This window comes from Hyaena hyaena, unplaced genomic scaffold (genome assembly GCF_003009895.1).
Source record: "Hyaena hyaena isolate Hyena2069 unplaced genomic scaffold, ASM300989v1 scaffold_1, whole genome shotgun sequence".
NCBI lineage: Eukaryota > Metazoa > Chordata > Mammalia > Carnivora > Hyaenidae > Hyaena > Hyaena hyaena.
In genome coordinates, this window is record NW_024080633.1 from 6,628,596 (window position 1) to 6,653,628 (window position 25,033).

General features: G+C 46.4%; 1 protein-coding gene across 1 annotated transcript in view; it reads left to right on the top strand.

The window, feature by feature from the left end:
- CDH13 (cadherin 13) overlaps positions 1 to 25,033 on the top strand; it is a 1,034,982-nt gene that overhangs the window by 989,077 nt on the left and 20,872 nt on the right. Inside the window, exon 11 of the mRNA XM_039227348.1 lies at positions 10,990 to 11,132. Within this exon, the coding sequence (XP_039083279.1) occupies positions 10,990 to 11,132 (143 nt within the window). The remainder of the gene's footprint in view (positions 1 to 10,989; positions 11,133 to 25,033) is intronic.

Consider the following 25,033-nt stretch of genomic DNA (forward strand, 5'->3'; position numbering starts at 1 on the left):
TCTCCTAGTCCTGTGCTCCTCAAATCACTCTTTCTCGAGGCCCCTGTAAACTGAATCCCTCTCCCTTCCACTGTTGACCAGCTTCTCTCTACTGCACCCTTACTTGTCCTGGGTTTCCTGGGGTGTCTACACTGTCCAACATGGCTTGACGCCTCCTTGTGGACCCTGCGTCTTTTGTGAGGTGAACATTTGTCCTCCATGCTGGACTCGTGTTGCGGTTGGATATTTCCGGTCACTGAGGCTGACTGGTTAAGTCTGCTGACCGGTTAAGTCTGCCAACCACGGTTAAGCAGGGGGGGAATGTTAGAGACAGTGAGAGATGTGGCCAGGAGTCCCCCTCATGACCCTGCCAGGGGGATCCTCAGATGATGAACAACCCTTCCAAGCCCTGGTTACATTTGCACCCAGACCCAGGGACACAGTGAAAAGAAGACAACTCCTCAGTAACAAAGAAGTGTAAACATCCTTACGCTAAGGGAAGCGTATATTCTACCAACTTGCACAAAACTCCGAGCCATCCTGTTCATTTCTTTTTTTTTTTTTTTTTAATATTTTTATTTATTTCTAGGAGAGAGAGACAGCGTGAACAGGGGAGGGTCAGAGAGAGAGAGACACACACAGACTGTGAAACAGGCTCCAGGCTCTGAGCTGGCAGTCAGCACAGAGCCCGACGCGGGGCTCGAACCCACGAACCACGGGATCATGACCTAAGCGAAAGTCGGATGCTTAACCGACTAAGCCACCCAGGCGCCCCCATCCTGTTCATTTCTGAGTGTGGGTTCCGGTGCTCGGGAAAAGCCACCTGACATGGACACACGGAGGCGGGAGATTTAACTTGGCCCTGACCGTGCATGTAAGAGGAGGCAGGCTTGATTGTTAGGGATGAAATTCATGACTGTGATCACGATAAACCAGTCATGGAAGCCATCTCGTGCCTGCATTTTTAAAGCATCTGTTTAATACTTTTACCAGCACTGGACACGTTAACCCATGTTTTCAGTTAGAGTTGACAAGTGGGTCCTTGGATTTCAGAAACCCTGAGTTTCCGAGCGTGTTATATGAAGTCATATATTTAGTCACCACACCAGAGTCCCAGTCCCCGACGTTTCCAGCATTGTTGACTCCGTGGCTTCTCAGGTTGGCTCTGTTTTACTGTATTGCTCTCTATCTCCCTGCCATCAGTTTGGCTTGAGGCATTAACACAAGGCCCCTTAAATACATCCACAAACAACCAGCTGCGTTCAGAGGACTTTGCACCTTTTTTCATTAATGGCTATGCAGGCTTCAAAACTGGGGCAGGGGCAAGGGCATAATCTTCGGAATAAGTTTGCAAATGGGGATGAGCCCCAGCTAGGAAGAGCCAGGTCATAGCAACATCCTGTGTCGCAGGCCCTAAAGGTCCCATCACAGCAGCTGTAAATTACAGCGAAGGATCAGTGGCCTCAAACGAGAGCACGACCTTTGCTGGCAGAAACAAAGCAGGCGCACCTGTCCCTCCCGGAACAGGTGGTGAGGGCACATCAGAGGCCACGGACACGATGGCCAGCCAGCAGCAAGTTCCCGGAGACGTCCGGTCCCTTCTGTCGTGGGGAAGCCCCACGCGCAGGGCTCACAACCGAGGAGCAGGCTAGGAGTGGACAGGAAAGGGGTCCCCTGCAAGTGCATCCCTGATTGGTGAGATATCACCTGCACACTCAGTAGTGCGTTTGGTCAAGGCAGCCAGCCCCTCTCCCCAACTAGTGAAAGCAGAAAGTGCCTGAGTGTGCCTGTGGATTAGAGAACGTCATGTACAGACCTCAGTTCCCGCAGATCTCTCCGTCACAACTCGGATGTTTGTCCCCGCAGCGGGTCTTATTTTAACTTACCAGTTGTCAGTATGAGCCTCCCAATCAAAGAACAGTTTAAGTCCATACTATCTAAGAATGTCTAGTGACGAACATATTACTCACCCACAGGTGCTCTATTATGTTAATAAGCCTTTCTTGAATGTGTATGATTTTTTTTATAAACATAAATAGGATTTTAAGAAAAGGTTATGTCAGTTTAATAGTTTGGGTGTGTGTGTGTGTATGTTTGGGATTTTTCTTAGGAAATGTTACCATTCTGTAGTTACAAGTCTCATGGGCTCCGAGTCCGCCCGAAGGAAAGCCCGACCACAGGACACAGCCTGGGGGCTTCAGCTCTGGGTTGGATCATCGTGCTTGGAATGGTGGCTCTCAAGCTTTGGTGACCAGAACCAGATGGAGGTCTTGGTAAAAATGAGAAAGCCCTCCTCTCGTACTCAACAAGCCCCATAACCCTGATCAATGCCAAGACTGAGGAGCCAATGGCCATAGGAAAATTCCCAACCCCTCCCCCTCACCATGGGCTACTTTTAAGGCAAGCAAAACGTAGAGACTATGTTTAGGAGACAGAGAGATCTACACTGGAGCCACCATTCTGCCATTTAAAAGCCACACAAGGGGCCACCTGGCTGGTGGGGGCAGGAAGGGTGCGCCTGGCCGGCTCAGTCGGTATGGCATGCGACTCTTGATCTTGAGGTTGTGAGTTTGAACCCCATGTTGGGCATGGAGGCTACTTTAAAAGAATGAGCGAATGAATAAATAAATAATTTTTCAAAAGAACCACCTGATATGAGCGAGCTTCTGGCCCCCTTGAGCCTTTGTTTCCTCATCTGTAAAATGGGGGTGATGATACCTATCTCCCAGGTTCATGGGCAATGAATGACCTGCGATCACGTGCATACATCATAGGGCATCTCCTGGTGGATCAACGACCGCGGACTCCCTGTTCTAGATACATCAGAAAATAAATACTGAAAACAGAAAATCCTCAGAGCGCACGACATGTTACATGAAGACTACCTTTGCCACCCTCATCGCGAGGATAATAAAATAACTGTTTGTGCAATTACTAAGTAAGATCCCCTCTCCCTGCTGGAGCGTAAGTTCCAAAAATGCAGGGAATCCACTGTTGCATACTCGAAACTGTGCTTGGTGCCCGGCACGTGGAGCACTCTGTAAATATTGATTCAGAATGAGTGAACAGTATGGTCACATTAAAAACGTGCATGCATGCATGTGTGTATCTATACATAGGCTGGAAGCCTCTAGACCAAACTTTTAATAGTGCTTGTTTCTGGAGGTAGACCAGGGTGATTTTCATTGAAGTCTTTTTGGCTCATCTGTATTGCCTGAATTTTCTGCGGTGCGCATGGAAGATCTAATCAGTGTGTCCTTATGTCAACATGAGAGGGGTTGAAGCCACCTACCATCTTGCCTACAAAAACATGTTCCTTTGTGACGCCCCGCTTCCTTCTATACATATGGTCTCTAGAATTAAAATGGTAGGGGAACTAGAAAATAAACGATTTCTAAAACCAAGTCAAATTTCTTTTGATCCGTCAGTTTCCCTGTTCAGACCACGCACCATGCGGCAAAGAGTTGACACACCAGGCCTGAGTCTGTGGTTTCCAGAAAGGTCTGCTCACTGGGTTGGCCATGCTGGTATTTGAAAACTTGGATTTCTGGAGGGTTCTCGCCACTTGAGGTGATAAGAGTGGTTCCCTGTGCCGGAAGCGTCTGTGCAAACAAATATGGCTTATGCTTAGAACGTTCTGTCCTTCTGGAACTCAGGGTTTTTGCTCTATGCCAGGCAGAGGGTGCCTGCGTGGCCAGTCCCCACCCCCGCCAGGACAACTCTGGACATCGGGTTCCCTAGCAAGCATCCCTGGTGGACAGCACCCCACACGTGCTGTCATACCTCGTCGCTGGGGAATTGAGTGTGTCCTGCATGACTCCCGGGAGAGGCCCTGGAGGCTGGCGCCTCTTGCCCATGCCCTTGTCCCTTTGCCGATCTTGCCCTGTGTCCGCTCACTGTAATAAACCTGAGCCACACATATGACCACATCGTGAGTCCCACAGGTCCTCCTAATGAGGCGCTGAACCTGGCGGTCATCTTCGGGACCCCCGACATACTAACCTGAGCCCCTGTTGACAGCATGTAGGTCTGGGCGCACTGAAGCCATGTCTGGAGCAGCATTTAGGTGGGTGTTTGGCTGTAATGAGAGAGAGAGAGAGATGGTCTAGTGATCCTCTTGTGACAGAGGTCTGGCCATGGGAAGGGATGGACGGGCCCCTCAGGACAAAATTCCTTTAAAACTCTGGGTCACCCAGGACATGGACCAGTCAAAGGATATTGAAGGCAGCTTGTACTCTGATTCATTCATTCATTCAACCTACACCATGTGTGCCAAGCAGTCTTCTAGGTACTAGACACAGAGTTGAGTAAGGTTGATACATTCACTACCCCAAGGAGCTCACACTCTATGCTGGGAAGCCAGCCAGGTAAGGAGACAGACTTCAGACAGAGCACTCAGTGATCTCTCCGGGGGCAGAGAGGTCTCGGTATTTGGGCTGAGCCCTCAGCGGTGGTGAGACACACATGAGGACATCTAAAGTGACTACGTTCCATGGGGCAAGTGGAAAATCTTGAGGCTAGAATGAATTTGGTGTTTTCAAGGAACAAAAGGAAGCCCATATGCCCACAGCTGTGGGAGGGCGAGGAAATCGTTTGGAAACGAGTGTGGGGAGTTAGGGCCTTGGATGTTATGGCCGGGAATTTGGGTTTTATTCTATGCCCAATGGGAAGTCATTGGGGGTTCCCGAGCAAGGGACTCACACAATCTGGTGTAAATCTGAAAACAATCACCCTGTTTGCCCTTTGGAGAATGGGTTGTAATAAGTAGAATAAAAGGTAAGAGATACAATGCTGTGGTCCAAGCAAAAAATGATCCCTAGTGTGTCTTACCTCTTACTTCCTATAACGAACCAGAGGTAAGGGACTCACACCAAATCTACTTCGGTTGACTGCAGGGGCAGAAGGTGACCTCCTTGGATATGGCTGTGCATTGCTTGTTGTCATGGTAAGCGTCAGAATGTTTGGGCAGAGCCAACCAAGCCTTACCCATGTGCCATCTAAGGATGGCAGCCTCCAAGAGAACAGGATGGTCAGAATTGAAATCCAGTATAGCCTCATGCAGGATGACCACGAGATTCCACCAGGAACTCTGGGATACCAGGGAGAGGGGGCCCAGGGAAGGGCTGAGAGGTGTCAAGAGCTCCTACCCTGTTCCCAGCTGTTCATGAGCCATGGCCGTCCATCGCTCCGTGCTAGGCAGGGCAAGCTCTAGCCCTTCCTCCTTGCCCAGGCCACTCAGTGGGCAACTCCTCTTGTCCACATCTGCTAGTTGCGGTATCTCCCCTTCCCTGGAATGTCCTTCCTGTTACTGAGACTGCTTCCTTTGGCTCTGGTTCCCTGGCTGCCCCCGGGCTCTCCACATGAACCATGATGGGCTTTGGCTGCCTACATGAACTAGGATTCTGATTCCCTGGCCCTTCCATCTGCTCTGTACATTTTTGTCAGGAGATTTGAAATAGGCCCTTTCCTTTGTTCCGAGAGCCAGAGCTACGTGAGCCATTTCAAAACCGTGTACTTCCCTCCGCTGGGAATTCTGTTACTTTCTAGTTCTGTTTTTAAAGAAGGTGGTTGATTTGAATCACCCAAGCAGGTATTTCATCCAACACAGGGGGCCCATTGGGTTGGAATTAAGTGGAGGGGCTGAGGGTATGCGTCTTGTTTCCTTCCTTCCCTGTGATTTTACAGGCTCTTTGCCTCCTTTGGTAGGAATATTCCTTCAGTAGGAATAAAAAATGACTGTGTCCTTCACGTCCTCGCTTTCCTTCTCTAGGCTCTCCCCTTACTGCCCCCTCTTTGAGAGTGAACTGCAGTGAGGCTCATATGTAGGTCTTAACCCCCACACACACAATACATGATATCAGCCAGGATATTTCTGACGGTTCCCTGTGGGTGTTTGCTCTGGACAAGTGCTTCTCTATCTGTATCTACAAAGCCCTGGGGGTCTTGGACAGATGTCCTCTGACACCAGCCCCAACCAACTTGCCTCCCCAAGGTGATCCGTGCTACCAGTTTGTAAACAGACACCCAGACCTCTCTGTGTACCTTCACACGTATTCTAATATGCCCGAGGATCCAAAACATCAGAAAGATACCCAACTTATTTTTTGCCAAATGGAGAATGAGTCAGCGGAATCTACTGAATGAGATCATTCCATCTAACACGCCATCTATAGCCAACAGCAAATTTCCAAACATATAGGCAGTGATGCATACATCTACTTATATATAACATGTCTGTCTAGATGGATAGATCTCGATTTAGCAATTATATATAGTAGATATATGTTATATTAGATATCTATATCCACATCTGTATCTGTCTGTCTACCTGTCTACACAACTTGCCCATTTCTGGCGCTTTATTATATAACATTGGTCTCTTGGCTATTCCTACACTAATAGTGTATTGCTTTGTACCATTTTTAAGTCTAATATAAAAGGAAGGCCATGATAACCCATGTGGTTTGGGTCTCTGTGCTGGACAAATATGGAAAGAACCCAGGAAGCTTACATAAGAAACTCATCGAAGTTTTGAGTCTCTCCCTCCTTCCCACCACTACCAGGGCCCCCTGAGGGCCCGAGCCAGGCAGTCCCAGCTTAGAAGTCCTTTCCAGTCAATACCTGGCCTCAGCCTCTGGCCTGGTATTTTCCTTCCCTCTCCACTGGGGCCCTGCTGACAGTCAGCCTGCTTCCCAGGAGAGGCGCAAGGCCCAAGGGTGGTTAGACGCCCAGCCCCGCTTTCCCCCGTGGCCAGAGCCTGCTAATTCTCCTGCCCCCTGTCTGCCGAGGCCGACACCCCAAAGAGGCCAAATCTCTACAAGCGTTCGAGCAGCTCCTGTGAAGCCACATTATAGACTGAAATGAGTCCCGTTTTTCATTTGATTTTTCCTCCCCTGTAACAAGCAAAGTTCACATTACAGATAAGTTGCCCAGAAATTCCAATTTAATAAGGCACGTGCATTTTTCAGGCCTAAAGCATGGAAAACATCTTGCACGCTGGTATTTTTATACCAAAAGGTTTATTAGAACGACAGCTTTGAAAATGTCAGAAATTTACATAGAGCGCCTGGCGAGTTGGTCAGAAGGGCTGATCAGACAAAAAGGCCCATCACCCAGGAAGTGGAAAAGCTGGTTGGCTGGTGGTCTTGAGCTGCTCACCACTCCAGGGTGGAAAGCTCTAGTGCTGGGGGAAATCACGCCTGCCCCCAGGCTCCTGCACCCAGCTCTTGGCTTGCATCATGTGGGGACACTGTAATATGACATTGGGCACTTGGCAGTGCTCAGGCACTGGGGTGGCCCCTGTCCTTCTCTGTCCGTGGGATTCTGAGTAGAAATAGCAGACTGGCATAGCGGAGACTGAGGACATGGATATGCCTCCCCAAGGTCTCCAATGGGAAGAGACACCAAATTATTAAAAATAAACTAATAGAGGGAGACAAAATTAAAGGCCATGTGAAGACACAATAGCCACAGCAATAGATACCTGATTATTTTTTTAAGGAAGAAAAATAGTGAGTAGCTATCATGTCAAACCCTCAAGCCCTTGCTTTCTCTGGGAGGGTGATGGGGACAGGCTGACAGCACCGGGGCCAGCTTCTGGGTTAACGTCCATAAGCTTTCCACTGAATAGAACTGCTCCTTATCTAAGAGAAGAAGGAAAATGTTCATCGTCCTGTGAAATTGTAGCATCAGGAGACCAAGACCATGACCGAGGGAGAAACAAAGAGTATCGTTTCTTGGCCAACATGAAAAACATAGATAATGTAATTCATTTTTATTTATCTTCTAAACTCTGATTTGAGTAATCAGGGAATAAAATATGATCCACTTAAATTTTTCATTATTTCAAATATCTTGAACCATTCGCAAATCACTCCTGGATCCACCGTGAACTTGTTACCTGATGGGAACACTTTCTTGCCACTTTCTTGCTGTGCTGCTTTGGGCAAGTTGCTAAGCCTCTCTGAACGTTGGTTAGCTCATCCGTATAACAGGGATGATACCAACTTCATCTGGTTGTTGGGAACCACAAAAATGAGTGTGGCGCTGACTCTGAAGAGCTGGGCCCAGGGCCACGCGCAGTAAGTACGTGCTAGTACAGCACTTGAACCTCATCCTGACGTCACGAAGGGGAGTTTAGTGAAGGTAGCAGACCTACACGGGGCCATATCGTGGTCCACCAGGCCTCTTACTCTGTGTGCCCAGCAAGGACCTAGAAGAGGAGGTGACTAATTCTGACCAGGGAGCTCTTACAGAATGGCCAAGAAGGGACATTTCAGCCTGGTGTTTGAAGACAAGTAGAAGTTTGCAGGTGGAGACATAAATGGCTGTCGAAATGAAAGACAGATTTTTTTTTTACAGTTATTTATTTATTGGGAGAGCACGAGCAGGGGAGGGGCAGAGAGAGAGGGAGACGCAGAATCCGAAGCAGCTCCAGGCTCTGAGCTGTCAGCACAGAGCCCGACGTGGGGCTTGAACTCACAAACTTCGTGAGCTTAGTGTGGGGGTTCAGAGCAGATGCTCTGGCCTCATGTCCTGACTCTGCAACCTCAGTAGCTGTGTGGCCTGTCCTTCAGTTTCTTCGTCTGTAAGTGGGGATATTATACCCACTGTATTAGCTTCCTATTGCCGCTGTAACAAATTACCATAACAAGTTGCTGTAACAAATTACCACAACTTGGTGGGGCTAGAAATTTATTCTTCCCTAGTCTGGAGGCCAAAAAATCCAAAGTCAGTCTTGCTGGGCCAAAATCAAGGCGGGCCACATTCCCACTTCCAGGGAAGACTCCTTTGCAATACTCCAGTCCCTACCTCCACGGTCGCGTGGGCTTCTGCTCTCTCCTGTGCATCTCAAATCTCTGTCTGCCTCCCTCAGAAAAGGATGCCTGTGGTTGCGTGTAGCCCCAGTAATCCAGAATCACCTCCCAATCTCAAGAGCTCCCACTTAGTCTTGCAAAGTCTTTGCCACATAAGGCAACATGCACAGGCCCCCAAGACTAAGATGTGGATGTCTTTTCCACTGTGAAGACTAACACGTTAATTTGCCCCAAACCCTTGTTAGTTAAATCAGGTTTTAAACATACTCAGAACCAAAACCAGCAGCAAATGGCAGAGATGATTGACTTTAGGCGCCTCTCCCTGACTGATGACCCATCAGTTTTCATGTCTCTCCAGAGGCATACATTTCAAAGATTGTGAGGAATGGCAGGAAAACACGGCATCTCTCTGGCTCAGGTATAAAAGTGGTTGGAGAGATGACCACATGTCAGTGGGACAGTCCCCCTTTACCCAAGCCACTCGGTTCAAAGAAATGGGAGTCCTGTTCAGTTAGCATCTCCCTGGTAGGTGGGATTTTCACTTCTTACCTAATGCACCTTTTGTTTGAACATCTTAGAATGAACGTGGAGTATTTTTCCAAAACCCTCAAAAAAATAACTCACATTTTTAAATTCTCCGGTGGTTTCCCACTATCCAGAATCCAGACCCCTGACAACAGCGGTTCAGGGTCTTTATAATCTATCTAAACTCATTTCCTTTCAGGGTCCCCTGGAGAAGGTATGTTCGGACCACAACCATCCACCTTCTGGCATCTCAACACTCATTCACTCAGCAACTATCTGTTGAGTGTTGTGTATGTGCTAAGCAATGTCTTCAAAGCTATTGTCATGACAGCAGACAGGTGTCCTTGCTTTTGTGGAGCTTATGCTCTAGTTGTGGCAGGGTCCCCTCCCTGAGGGGCAGGAAAAACAACCTCAAGGCAACCTGGCTCTATGTGTACGTGACAACATCCTTCCCAATCTTGTAACATGAAACCACTTAATCAGACTGCATGTTTGTGAGTTACCACATATGAGAGACAAGGAAATAGAAAATGCATAAAAATACACCAAGTGGCATTTGGGGCTCAGGTCTTCAGCTACAAACCCAACTGAGCTGTACCGGCACGAATAAAGTTGCTTCCTAGAAAGAAAAGCCTAAGTGCCACGACTCTCTGTGCAAGAATCCTGCTACATCGTGAATCTCTCCATCCCATGTGTTAATTCGTATTGTTCTCCCTTCCTGAACTGTCTGGCCTCTCAGTCTCTGTCAACATCTTATCCTTTCTTCTCGTCTTGGTTCAGATGCCACATCTTCTGTGAGGTCCCCAGGGACCATCAGAGCTAATGGCGGTTTCCTCCAGGCGTCCATGGGTCCTGCCCATATTTCTCCCACCGGCTCTGCACACGGGACATACCCAGGGTGTAAAAGAAACAGAAGTGGACTCGTGAACTCTGCCTCTGTGAGAAATGGGCAGATGTGAGCTCTGTCCTCATAGGCTTGTTGTGAGGCCCAAAGGTGACACACTGCCCCAAATATTCAGCACAGAGTTGGTGGTCAGCCGTCACTTTCTAAACAACTCTAACTGTAATGATGTTTGGGGGGTTGTGTTAAGAATTACCTGGGGGCGCCTGGGTGGCTCACTTAGTTACGCGTCCAACTTCAGCTCAGGTCATGATCTCATGGTTCGTGGGTTCGAGCCCCGCATTGGGCTCTGTGATGACAGCTCATAGCCTGGAGTCTGCTTCGGATTCTGTGTCTCCCTCTCTGTGCTCCTCCCTGCTTGCTCTCTCTCTCTCGCTCTCTCAAAAATAAATAAACATTTAAAAATTAAAAAAAAAAAAAAGAATTATCTGGCACCTGGGGCACCTGGGTGGCTCAGTCAGTTAAGCAACGAACTCTTGATTTTGGCTCAGGTCATGATCCCACGGGTTTGTGAGATCGAGCCCCTGGGTTGGGCTCTGTGCTGACAGTGCGGAGCCTGCTTGGGATTCTCTCTGCTCCTCCTTCTGTCCCCCCACCCCTGCTTGTGTCCTCTCTCTCTCTCTCTCTCTCCCTCTCTCTCTCTTTCAAAATAAATAAACTTTAAGAGTTGTCTGGCACCTAGCTTGATAGCTTGTGTCCAGGACTCGGTGAACATTTCTTGAATCTGTTCTGAGTGTAATATGACGTTGTTTGGGATTTTTGTTTCAGGTATTCTGTCTACAAGGACCCTGCGGGCTGGCTCAACATCAACCCCATCAACGGGACCGTTGACACCACGGCAGTGCTGGACCGCGAGTCGCCGTTCGTCCACAACAGCGTGTACACTGCCCTCTTCCTGGCAATCGACAGTGGTGAGTCATCTTCTAAATGCCACCACGTGTATACTCGTCAGTGATAAGTGTGTTTTCACCTTTCACATCTCCTCTGATACCACCTGGAGGTGTTCTTGGGAAGGATACAATGTGTGGGGGCAGGGAAAGCAAATGCAGAAACACACAGCCAGTCCGATACCCCTAGGCCCTGGGGTTCTCGGGGTTTTGTCTGGTTAGAGGTCAGTGGTGAGCTCGCTGCACTTCATCTCAGGTAGGCGCCAAGGCTAGTCGGGCACATTGACGTCCTTCACCTTGGCGTCATGCTCTCATATGCGGGGCGGACTTTTTATTCAGTGCAGCTGAGAGAAAGTCCCAGAGGACATCGCCAAACCTGGTGACTGAACTGCCCCCACAGCTTTATCCTGTTGTCACAGGAGACCGTGGAAAGATCTCAGGTGCACTCAGCGAGGAGCTTCATAATCAAAGAACAATTGCTGTTCGTTCAAAAGCTAATAATGCAACACACAGGTGCCAGACTCTATTCTGGATGCCAGGGGTACAGCAGTGAGCAAACCCCACTGTCCTGGTGCAGCTGATATACTCACAGAGAAAGGAACAAAACTGAGTAAAATACAGAATGCGCTTGGGGGGGGTGGAGGAGGAGAACGTACTATTTATGTAGGAAACAAGGAAATGTAGGCAAGGTAGCAGATGACACGGTGCTGAAGTTCTCAGGACGCAGCCCTGGGGAGCCTCACGGGGGCAGTGACATTGGAGTAAAAACATGAAGGCACTGGAGCCCTGAGGTTATCTCAGGGAAGAGCCAGAGGGCAAGATGGCTGGACCAGAGAGAGTGGGCGGGACAGGAAGGGGGCGGGGATGCAGAGTGCGCAGCGTCACGTGGGCCCCACACCACCCTCCAATTTCACTGTGTGAAATGGGATGCTGTTGCCAAGGGCCGAGTAGGGTTCAGTGTGACAGCATCGTGCTGCCCTGTAGAGCTCAGATGTGGGGGACGGACATGAATACAGAGACCTCTTAGGAGACTGGTGACCACGTAGGCATGACGGTGGCTTGGACCCATAATAGGAGAGGGGATGAGAAGAGAGCAGATTCTGGAGATAATCTCCATATTTCAGACACAAAGCTAACAGCATCTGCCATTGGCTGAGATGGGGGGAGGGGTGGTCAGAGCTGGTTTGGAGGTTAAGCTGGTTAAGATGAGATGCCCATTGCATCCATCCCTTGAGAAGTTTCGCTCTCCTGATTATTCCTAAAAGCCAGCTGTTCATGGCCAAAGTTTCAGTTTTATTTATTAATTTTTTTTAATGTTTTATTTATTTCTAGGAGAGGGACAGAGAGAGAGACAGCGTGAGCAGGGGAGGGTCAGAGAGAGAGGGAGTCACAGACTGAAACAGGCTCCAGGCTCTGAGCTGGCAGTCAGCACAGAGCCCGACGTGGGGCTCGAACCCACGAACCGTGAGATCATGACCTAAGCGAAAGTCGGACGCTTAACCAACTAAGCCACCCAGGCGCCCCCAAAGTTTCAGTTTTGAGTCCCATATATCAAAATGAATATTCACAGGCCTTTTTCTGTGCCCTTCATTATACTCATAACAGGTGAACTAAGAACTCTCAGACCCCGTCTCCGTGTGCTGGGTGCTCCCATGCAAGCCCCCTACGAGGCCAGGTGTCTGGGAAGTGCACAATCAGCACAGCATTCGATAGGCAGACAGGGCTTCACGGTGAAGTCAGCCTTTGAGTTTGGCCTTGAAGGGCAGGGAGGATTTGGGTAAGTGGCGCAGTAGGAGGCAGAGGTGCCTGAGAACCCAGAGCAGAGGAACCCAAACTAGAAGGGAGTGTGGCGCCGGAGGTAAGAAAGGGAGAGTAGAGTTGCATCCACTCTGAGTGAACAAGTGGAAATCTATTTGGATGGATGTGGACCAGTCATATCTTCAAAGCATCTCAACATCCAGACAAGTCATTTCACAGAGCCAGCAGCCAAAAGACTCCATAAGTTCTTGAGGAGGAAATTGCATGATGAAAAAGCACACAGACATTCATCCACAGACGCCATGTTGGGTCCAGGCGACTCGGAGTTGAATAATGCATGGGCCTTGTGCTCCACGAGCTGATGAGTGACTTGGGGAATGAGGCTAGTAAACAGAAGACTGTAAGGCAACGTCATAACTGTTCTGATGGAACTAAGCCCAGAGGGGCCCCTGGTCCAGCCTTAGCATTGGCCATGGGGAGTTTCTCGGTTGAGAGGATCCCTATGCAGTGATGAAGGATGGGGTGCGAAAAAGTAACATATTTTTGTATTCCCATTCCCATTTTTTAAATTTTAATCCCCGTATAGTTAACATACAGTGTTATATTAGTTTCGGGAGTACAATCCAGTGATTCAGCAACTCCATACGTCACCCGGCGCTCATCGGAACACGGGCGCTCCCTCATCCTCAGCTCCTCTCTCTCCCACCCCTCACCCACCTCCCCTCTGGTAACTATCAGTTTGTTCTTTGTAGTTAAGAGTCTGTTTCTTTGTTTGTCTCCTTTTTTTCTTTGTTGGTTCGTTTTGTTTCTTAAATTCCACATATGAGTGAGATCATATGGCATTTGTCTTTCTCTGATTAGCTTAATTCATTTAGCGTAATGCCCTCTAGCTGCATCTGTGTCGTTGCAAATGGAAAGACTTCATTCTTTTTATGGCTGAATAATATTCCATTGCATGTAGAAACCATGTCTTCATTATTCATTCATCTATCAGGGGGCATTTGGGCGGCTTCCGTAACTTGGCTGCTATAAATGATGCTACTATAAACATAGGGGTGCATGTCTCCCTTTGAATTAGTGTTTTTGTATTTTGGGGGTAATACTCAGTAGCACAATTACTGGATTGTAGGGTAGTTCTATTTTTAACATTTTGAGGAACCTCCATACCATCTTCTACAGTGGCCGCACCAGTTTGCATTCCCACCAGCAGTACAAGACAGGTCCTTTTTCCCCACATTCTAGCCAACACTTACGGTTTCTTGTGTTTTTTATTTTACCCATCCTAACAGGTGCAGGGTAACATCTCATTGTGGTTTTGATTTGCATTTCCCGGATGATAAGTGATGTTGAGCATCTTTTCCCGTGTCTGTTGGCCATCTGTATATCTTCCTTGAACAAATGTCTGTCCATATCTTCTACCCATTTTTATGAATATAATTTATTGTCAAATTGGCTTATATACAACACCCAGTGCTCATCCTAACAAGTGCCCTCCTCGGTGCCAATCACCCATTTTCCCTTCTCCCCCACCACCCCCCATCCATCCTCCGTTCGTTCTCTGTATTTAAGAGTCTCTTATGGTTTGCCTCCCTCCCTCTCTGTTTGTAACTATTTTTTTCCACCTTCCCTTCCCCCATGGTCTTCTGTTAAGTTTCTCAAGGTCCACAGATGAGTGAAAACATATGATACCTGTCCTTCTCTGACTGACTTATTTCACTCAACATAATACCTTCCACTTCCATCCATGTTGCTGCCAATGGCATGATTTCATTCTTTCTCATGGCCAAGTAGTAGTCCATTGTACATATAAACCACATCTTCTTGATCCATTCATCACTTGATGGACATTTAGGCTCTTTCCATAATTTGGCTATTGTTGAAAGCACTGCTATAAACATTGTCTTCTACACATTTTGTAATTGGATTATTTATTTTGGGGGTGTTGCATTGTATCAGTTATTTATATATTTTGGATACTCGCCCTTTATTGGATATGTCATTTGCAAATATCTTCTCCCAGTCCGAAGGCTGATTTTCGCTTTGTTGATTGGAAAAGGTAACACATTCTAATAGAAGCCTGAAAGATACAGATATGTGAGACAACAAAAAGGCTAGACTGGTAGGCTCCATGTGTGTGAAGCTAGGGGCAGAGAGATTGCCAGGCACCCACTGCCCTAAGGTGAGTACTAGGTCTTGTGTTGAAAGCTTGGCTGCTATCACAGTGCCTGATTTAGAGCAGGCACTCACATATCTGTGGACTAGATCCTGAAATAGATCCTGAAATGCTCTATGTGCTGGGCCAAGGTGTTTGGTTCGATTACATAGCTTACTTCACCTCCAGAATAACCTTTGTGCTTTAGAAAGATAGCTCCTATGGCAGTGTAGAAACTGCATCCGACGATGGGGGGCAGGGGGGATGGGCAGGAGGGCACTCTAAAGCTGTGGCAGAAATCAGGGTAAAAGCGTGGGCCAGAGCCCAAGCAGTGAGGTCGCTTTAGATGGAGTGAGTCTAGAGTCAGGAAATACGTTGAAAGCCATAGCCGGTTTCTTAGTTGCAGGTGTCAGGGTGTACCTGGTGGCAATAGAAATGGAGCAGAAAGGGTAAGTCTAGAAAACACCAGGAAGGAAGAAACCAGACTTTGGGGGGAAAAAAAAAAGTCCTTAACATAAAATATAGAAAGGTAATATTCAGATTTCTAGTCCAGAAACCAGGAATGATTATTCCATTGAAATGGAACAGATTTCAAAGTGTTGTTCCCATATCATCTTTTGGGGGGGGGGGAAGGGTTGAGGGGGATGTGGAGATGATGTCCCATGAGAAACTGGCAAACTGAGGCTGGAATAGAGGTGAAGAGATTTTTCTTAGAGAGCCACCCACGCAAAAGAGATAGGGACATCAGAACAGGTAAGTTGTGTAGAAGGAACAGGTCTAGACAGGAGTGTTAAGGGCCTAAACAGTGGGTAACAAAAAGCCAAGAATGTTTAAAATGCTATTTGAGGGGCGTCTGAGTGGCTCAGTCGGTTAAGCGTCCGACTTCGGCTCAGGTCATGATCTCATGGTTCGTGGGTTCGAGCCCCGCGTCAGGCTCTGTGCTGACAGCTCAGAGCCTGGAGCCTGTTTCAGATTCTGTGTCTCCCTCTCTCTCTGACCCTCCCCTGCTCACACTGTCTCTCTCTCTCTCTCTCTCAGAAATAAATAAAACATTTTTTAAAAATGCTATTTGAATAAAAAGTATCCATTATAGATTAGCTAAAGTAATGATTTCAGAGTTCTGTGCTACCTAAATGTATCTGTACTTGTAGAGAAAATGCTCAGCTAAGAACAGCATGAAGAAAGGCTGAAATACGGAAAATAGAGGTGTCATTGCCTTAGGAAATATTTTCCGTAATTCATCAAAAGAAGAAAACCAGAAGTGAAGTGCACTTTAATTTTTGCCAGAGACAAGAGCTCTCCCTCCAGGTTATGACTAGGAAAGCTGCTTATAGACTCTGAGACCCAGGCTCTATTTCTATAAAATAAGGAAGATAATTCCCACTTAGAAGGTTGCTGTGAGATTATGGTGTGCCTGGGTGGCTCAGTCAATTAAGCGTCTAACTTTGGCTCAGGTCATGGTCTCACAATCCATGGGTTCCAGCCCCACATCGGGCTCTGTGCTGACAGCTTGGAGCATGCTGGAGATTCCCTCTCTCCCTCTCTCTCTCTCTCTCTGTCTCTCTTTGCCCCTCCCCCACTGACACATGCACACGTGCTCTCTCTCAAAATAAATAAACTTAAAGGAAACAAGAAAGCAAAGTGCTGTGCCTTCTACACTCACCATCAAAAGCCATATTAAATGTTCAATAAATGTTAATCTCACCCCAGTGGGGGTTATAGAAAGGAGGGAGCCCAGAATCGTCCTCAGTAAAAATATGGTGTGAAATCTACTTCTTGTCTAACTCTTTTCATACTAATATCAAACGAGTATTTTCAAAATCTGGTGTCACAGATGTTTCTAAAAGGACGAAATGTCCCTGAAGATGTAGTGATAAATAGAAAACAAGTTGGCATTAATATACAGAACCATCATTAGAGATGATAATCTTGAACAAGGCCCAAAAGACTTAGAGCAAAAAGAGCATAAATTCAAAAAGAACTCATAAATCAAAGGAAATTTGGTTTAAAGCCCCCTTTTTGTCACTCACCGAAAACGTATCTCTAGGTATTATGTTTAACCAGGAAAAAATAACACTTGCTTATTAGATCAAAGTTAATAGTTTAATTGATGTCTCAATTTTATCCAAAGTAAGCACTTGATTTTATTTAACTTAGAGACATTTAGTGTATTTGATGGAATGAAAGAATAAAGATTTTTTTTGTCATATAACACTGGGAAAGCTAAAGCCCAATAAAACTATTTTCTCTAAATAAGGAGTCACTCAGGAATTTATATCCAAACATGTTGATACAAGGTATGTCTGTAAGGTCTTCCAGATAGGATGTAATAGGACTAATGTTCCCAGTGCAAAACCTAGGAAAACCAGGATGGATTACAAAAGTCTTTCTGGGTTTTTTTTAATGTTTATTTATTTTTGAGAGAGAGTGCAAGTGAGCAGGGGAGGGGCAGAGAGAGAGGCAGACACAGAATCTGAAGCAGGCTCCAGGCTTTGAGCTGTCAGCACAGAGCCCAAGGCAGGGCTTGAACTCACAAACTGTGAGATCATGACCTGAGTCAAAGTCAGATACTTAACCAACTGAGCCACCCAGATGCCCCCAAAAATATTTCATTGTAAAGGCATCCAAGAGCTGCAAAAGCCATGAATCCTCAATCAATGAAAATACCAAAGGGGAAGAATCATTCTTTAAAAACTGTAAGACAGCAAGCCATTCCTTCTCCCTGAGTGAGGGTCAGGCTTGACCCAAATGGAGGGCCCAGCATGAAGGGAAATAAACCCGAAATGCTCATAACAGTCACAATGGAGTTGATGTGACAAAGTGAAAACCTGAGGGCCCTTAAACACCCAGCTGCTTTATCTCATGGACAAATGCCCTGTAAAGGGTGGGGTGAAATCTCCTGGGGTCTCACGGAAAAAAAGCCCTCACAGCAGAAGCAAACCCACATTAAACATACAGCCATTCTCTCCTTAAGACACTTGCCAGGTTTTAAAGATACAAAGCGTTGGAGTATGGGACGGCTGGTGCTATAGACTGAAGGTTTTTGCCCTTCCAAAATTCATAGGCTGAAACCTAATCCCTCATGTGATGGCCTGGAGGTTGGGATGACCTGGGAGGTGCTCAGGTCATGCAGATCGAAGCAGATGAGTGGGATTAACACTCTTCTAAAAGAGACCCCAGAGAGCTCCTTTGCCCCCACCCCTGCTATGTGAGGACACAGTGGAAAGACTCTGTATCGAAAACTAAAATTCACTGCTAAGAGAATTTTTAATCCTATTAAATAGAGAGGCATACCATGTTCATGGATTGGAAGTCTCAATGCTATTGAAATGTAAATTCTCTCCAAACTGATCTAAAGGAGTCAACGTGATACAAGCAGAATCCCAGGTCTTTGTTTTGAAGTAAAAGAGAAGAAATGAATTGTAAAATTCATATGGAAATATAAGGAGGCTAAAATTAGCCAAGGTGACCTTGAAGAATAAATTAGCAAATTTACACTATTATATATTCAAACCTATTAGAAAATAATATTAATTACAATTACGTTGGTGTTTGCACAAAGAGAAAATACTGACCGGTGAAGTAGAATACAGAGTTTAGAAGCAGATCCACCCACACACAATCCCTGTTTGTGACAAGGACATGGTAGTTGCAGACAAGAAAGCATGCTGGCTCAACTGAATACACATATGAAAAACAAAAGTGTATCCTGACTCTTCTCTTAGACAATATACAGTAATGAGTTCTCAATATATTACAGGCCAAAACATGGAAGGCAAAATAATACATCTTTTAGAGAAAAACATATCAGTCTCCTTGACATAGGCAAAGATTTTTAAGCAGGACACAAAAGCATTCACAACCAAATGGTAAAAAAGGGAGATGATGTTAAAATTAAGAATTTCACTTCATCAAAGGATATCATTAAGAAAGTAAAAAGGTAGCTCCCAGAGAACATATTTACAATACAAAGAAATCCTATCATCTGTAAGCAAAAGACACAACCCAACGCAGAATAGGGAAGGAACTTGAATGGGTACTTCACAACAGAGGATATACAAATGCCAATAAACACAGAAGAGTTGCACAACTTCATTAACCAAAGAAATAAAAATTAAATTATGCAGATATAAATTAAAATACAAATCAATCAAAGAGATAAAATGAAACAAGGAGCACCTGGGTGGCTCAGTGGGTTGAGCGCTGACTTCGGCTCAGGTCATGATCTTGCTGTTTGTGAATTTGAGCCCCGTGTCGGGCTCTGTGTTGACAGCTCAGAACCTGGAGCCTGCTTCAGATTCTGTGTCTCCCTCTCTCTCTCTGCTCCTCCCCCACTCATGCTCTGTCTCTCTCTCTCTCAAAAATAAATAAACACTAAAAAAAACAAAACAAAACAAAAGAAATGCAATACTGAGACCCAACTACAAAGAGCTGAACTGGTCAGATGGAACATTCTGGGTGTTGGCAAGGATGTGAAATCATCAGAGTCCTCCTACCCAGCTGGTGGAAGTGCAACTTGGTACAAACACTGTGGAAACTGAAAGTATCAACCAAGACTGAACCTGTGTACACCCTACGATCCAGGAATGACATGCCTAGCTATATATCCAACAGAAATGTGGGTACGAGTTCACCAAAATGCACATGGCAGAATGTTAATAACAGCACTATTCATAATAGCCCCCAAACTGAAAACTAGTCAAATGCCCAATAAGAATACAGTAAGTAAAGTGGGGTCATTGACACAATTGAGCCTGTACAACACTGAGAAGGAATGATCTGCAACTATTCACAGCAATGTGGATGGATCTCACAAACCTAATCTTGAACCAAATGAGGCCAGATCATAATCCACATCCTGAATGATTCCATGAGTAGAAAGCTCAAATACAAGCAGAGCCAAGCATCACTGCTAGATTCCCTGGTGGATGTCTTTCTTGATCCTATATTATTGGACTACGTGGGTATGTTCAGACTGTGAAAACCCTTTAAGCTGTGTATTTATAGAAATACGAGTGTACCTAATATTTCAATTAAAACTTACACCCCCCCAAAAAAAATGCATGACAACACAGACAGTGTGTACTTGGTCTATGGCACCTTCCCCGGGAGAGCTGTAACCATTCATGCATCCTCCAAGCACCTGTTTCCCCTAGAGATAGACTCTCAACATCCTACCATTCTATAGAAGGAACAGTCTCAGCTGCTGATGGGCTTATACTCCAGGAATGATGAGTGGCAGGATGCCTGCAGAGGGAACCGAGCAGAGCTCACATTCCCAGGTCCACACAATACTTTGCAAAAGGCAGACGTGCTACCATCTTAACTTACTACACACAGCTCTGCTGGTCCAGTTGAGGACAATGACAAGGCAGCACCACAAGAGAATTTTCCTGTAGGTAACTCTCAGAGACTAGAGACTATGAGATCAGGATGGAGGAATATAAAACTACAGTCAGAAACAGGGCTGGAACCCCTGTTCTGGGGTTAACAGCAATGAAAAGCTCTTTGGACCTTTGACTGGAGCCCCAAAGCCAATCTAGATGGATTCTGGAATCATGCTTCATGGTGATATTGACCATGTCCATGGGGAAGAAAGGCACTTTAGTCCCTCCCCATGGATAAAGGCTAGGTTCCAACCCACAGAACAGTCAAGGATGTACAAGGCACTTTTCATAAACTCTCATCAATTTTAATGAGTTACAGATGACCTAACAACATGGTTCCTAAATTATAAGTGAAATGCTTCTGTTTTGCTAAAGCAGAACCAGCTGTAGTTAAGTGATTGGAAGAATAAAGCCCTTAATCCTATAGATTAATAAGGCATGACCTTTCACGTTGGCAAGCATTTTATCTTTGGAGATGAATATCATCATTTACCTTCTGTGGTCCAGATTTTCTGAAAAGGTTAAGGTAGTGCCGTCAGAGTATACGAACTCTTCTGTTAAAGACTTCAACGAATACAAAATTGCTAGCCTGCCTTTAAGGGGGCGGGGGGGCGGGGGGGGGGGAGAATAACTGTTAAGGAAAACACCAAGATGGAGAGAGAACATTCTGGAATGCAGTAAGAGGGCATCCCTTCAGAGAATGTGCTGACACTGAGGCAAAGCAGCAGCAATTAGCACTGGGTAAATCCCTGTGTGATTGTCGCTCCTGCTCAGGTAATCACCAGAAAGGTCAAATGTTAGTCTTACCGTCTTATGTGGGCTGAAAATTGTCACAAGCAATTTCTCCTAAGAGCTCTAGAATCGCATGGGGATGGTCGGGGAGCCGGGGGGGGAGGCTGATTCCTAGCTTACCGCCTTTGGCTCCGAATTCTGCTAGGCTAGCCCTTCTACCTCCCTCTTACCTATAACCTCATCTTTATCCCTTCCTTCTGTTCTGAAATTGTACAGGGCTCAGCGTTCCTTGATGGCTATTGAATGGCTTTTCTGCCCTGAGAAAAGAAATAAATTGTGACTCCAAACATCAAAGGCAAATAATTTGTTTCAGTAAAGCCCAAGTGCCGTTGCTCCCAGCACCCACACTATGCAGAGTTTAAAGAAAAAGGGGCGGGGGGGGAGGCGGGAATCATTTCTGGTTCTTCATAGAGCTCAGCACATATGAGACAGTTCAAGCCAGGAAGCCCATCCTATCTCTAGCATCTGTATTAAGTCTTTATATGATTATCAGAATGTCCCGTTCCCCATCCATTTTCATTTTGAAGAATAGGGGAATGATAGCGTAAAAACAAGCCAAATTATCACTAAATTTGGCCGCACGTTCTCATGACTTAGCGACTCGTGTAAAGTGGATTTGAGTCTGCCAGTGAAAAATGCGATGTGGGTTCCCAAGAAGACACAGATATAGAACCAGGCAGAACAGCTGTAAGATTAAAATGGAATACACTGAGATAATGATTTTTCGTGGGCGAAGATATATCATGTCCCAACCTGCCTTTTCCCTCGGCCCCCTGTATAATAGATGTGCTGATAATGCCAGTTGACTCAAAATTGAAATATTGTGCAAAGTACATTTAGATTGATTAAAAGAGAAAAAAAATGTCATTCGGCCCCATAGGAAAATAACTACCAAATAACAGCAGCTTCCAACCAGGGGTGAGGAGGCCTGAGCTTCAGACAGGTGCCTCGATGCATAATCATCCTCTCTTTGTACGTCCACCAACCTGTAGATTGCATGGGGGGATCTGGTGAGATCCTTTAGGTTAATTCTACTTAAAATATGCTGTTTTGGATAAAATCAAGCCATTAGGTATGACGGCAACCCAATTAAGCCAGTTTCACACCCCTTATCTCAGCTGTTACTGTCATTGAGGAAGAAAAATAAATTGAAGACCCAGCCATCGTTCCTCGTAATTTCAAGTACCAGTAAAATATCAATCACGTTGAAAATACTAGCTACAATCTTGTCACTGACAAAATGGCCCAATAAAATAGTCCTGAGATGTGGTAACAGAGAGATGGCGACCAGAGCCACTTAGTGACAGCATGCCTCGTCTGTGGAGAGACTGGTGGCCCAGTGCCCTGCTATGCCTGGAAACAAGCCAGCCCCCCAACCTCGATGGACCGCCACCAGTGGGAGACGTAGGCTTCCCTCAGCCTCAGTTTCCCCACCTGCTGGTTTGTTATAAGGACTGGAAATCATGAGAGCAAAATTCCTGCCGTCTAGTAAACACCTAACAGATGTTTAAGTCCATGGACTTGGACTGAGTTACGGACTGATTTGCTAAACTTATCAGTACAGAATCATCCGTGTCTGAGGCCAAGTAGGAAATGCCACCTGACGACCACCGTGGTGGCGGTCTGAGCATTTTTCCAGGAAAGGGTGGGCCACAGAGCCCTCCACTCAGTAGGGCTCCAAATCAGAAAATTGGCCAGAACACGCCGCCTTCCACATGGCTCTGCCTGAATGGGGAGATTTAAGATTTAAGGGAGATTCATCTACCCGACAGAAGGACATTTCCATGTTGAGCAGCCAAATCAACTGTCTTAAGCACAATGTTTTCCCACATTCGTTGGGGAAAGAAACAGATCTGGGCATTAAAATACTGCTGCCTGCAGGGGGCGCCTTTGCCAGCTCAGTCCATCCTCTTACCGTCTTAGCTAGTTCTCCTCTGTAGTCCCCATTTCCCACTTCGGGGAATAGCAAAGCCAGCTGCACAGCCCCCCACCCCTGCCAGAACCCATCCCCCCGATGCCCCTACCCCATCACCCCCTAGCCCTGCGCCCGAGTCCAGCCCCTGCCCCCGCACCCAGCCAGTGCTGGCGCCCAGCTGATCTTCCTGTGCCCTCCCACCTGATGCAAGTCCCCTCCTCTCATGCCTGCGACATTATCTGCCTTTATCAAAGCCATTCTCCTGCTCTCGAGTCTTTGAACTTCATCCCACAAAACAGCCCCATGATTTCCTCCTTCCAGAACAATCCCACCCACCCACTCCCATGATCCAGCCAGGCACTCACGGGTCAGAGTTCCCAGTACATGACTGCTGACTGACTGAATAAAACGAGGCAGTCCTGTTTAACCAGGGCCTCCAAATCCCCTCTTCCCTTTTTTTCCTTTTCTCTAAAGTTGGTAAAATGACAACAAACCAAGAGCCAAACTGTTGAATTCCTTACAGCCAGCTCAGACGCCAGATTACCGTCTCCTCTGCGAGAATGTTTAGGGTTGAGTTAGGTGGATCATTGCCTCAGGCCCATGCTAAGCATTACAGGAAACCTGCCATTGTATTTTTTTTTTTTAATTTATTTATTTCTGAGAGAGAGACAGTGTGAGCAGGGGAGGGTCAGAAAGAGGGAGACACAGAATCTGAAACAGGCTCCAGGCTCTGAGCTGTCAGCACAGAGCCCAACGTGGGGCTTGAACCCACAAACTGTGAGATCATGACCCGAGCCAAAGTCGGACGCTTAACCGACTGAGCCACCCAGACGCCCCCCTGCCATTGTATTTTACAAATCTGTTTTCTGACCAGGTTTTGGGTGGGTTTACTATTACATTTTTCAGAATGTAAAATGAAATTGGCAAGCTCTGCGTTAACAGAGCAATTTTTTAAATGCCCGTGGATTTGAAGGTGACGAGATGCTTGGCTTAAGGGGCACAGCCCAAAACAGATTTGGAAACAGTGCTAGTGCGAAGACATCGCAAATACAACATCGCCTGAACAAAACAATACAAAGGATCATCTTATCTAGAAGAAGTGTCGTTCACTCTCACTTTTAAGCAAAGGTGAAGGTACGCGTAGAACCCTATTCGTATGAAGAAATAGACATGGCATGTATTTGCTCAGAGCTGCTTAGTGAAAGTTCAGCAGACGCCCAGGAACACAGACAGAACTTGGACGGAGTAGATGGCCACACACGTGCCTCTTGTCCCTGAAAAGAAGCCTCAGAAACTAGCCAGGGTGCCTTCCTTCTCCCAAAAGCCCACATCTGAACTTGGGCTCCTCTTAAATCGACCCATCTTCCTGATGTTCCTCCCAAAACTGGGTCCTCAAGCTTCTTGACACATGATCTGAGGTCTCTCTCCTTGACCCTGGCATGGACTAGCATGAGCCCGTTTTCATAGACCCCCATCCCATGCACTCTTTTTTTCTCCCCTAAATGGGATGAGGGAGGGCTGGAATATAGACAGGGTCGCTAGAGTTCCCAGGACAGAAACAAGATAGAGATGGAAATGTAACCATATGTGTTACGTGTATGCAAAGAGCAATTCGTCATTAGCTCTTTCAGGTCAACCTAAGTTAACTCAAAAATCTACTGAGTGCCTGTTATATACTAGCCCAGAGAACAGGCCGATGCCCAGAGCCCGTGGGGCTCAGGATTGAGCTTCCTGCTTTTCTCTCCTCTCTCTCTCTCTTCCTGCATTTTATTCTTCATGTAGGCAAACTCACTTTGCACACTATTCTCTGTTTAAAATCACTTACACTCATGAATCCCAAGGTAGGGGCCATGCTGTCTGCCTCTAGACCCAGCTCGGGGACGATGGGAGATCAGTGACTAGAAAAATCTACTACTTCCCT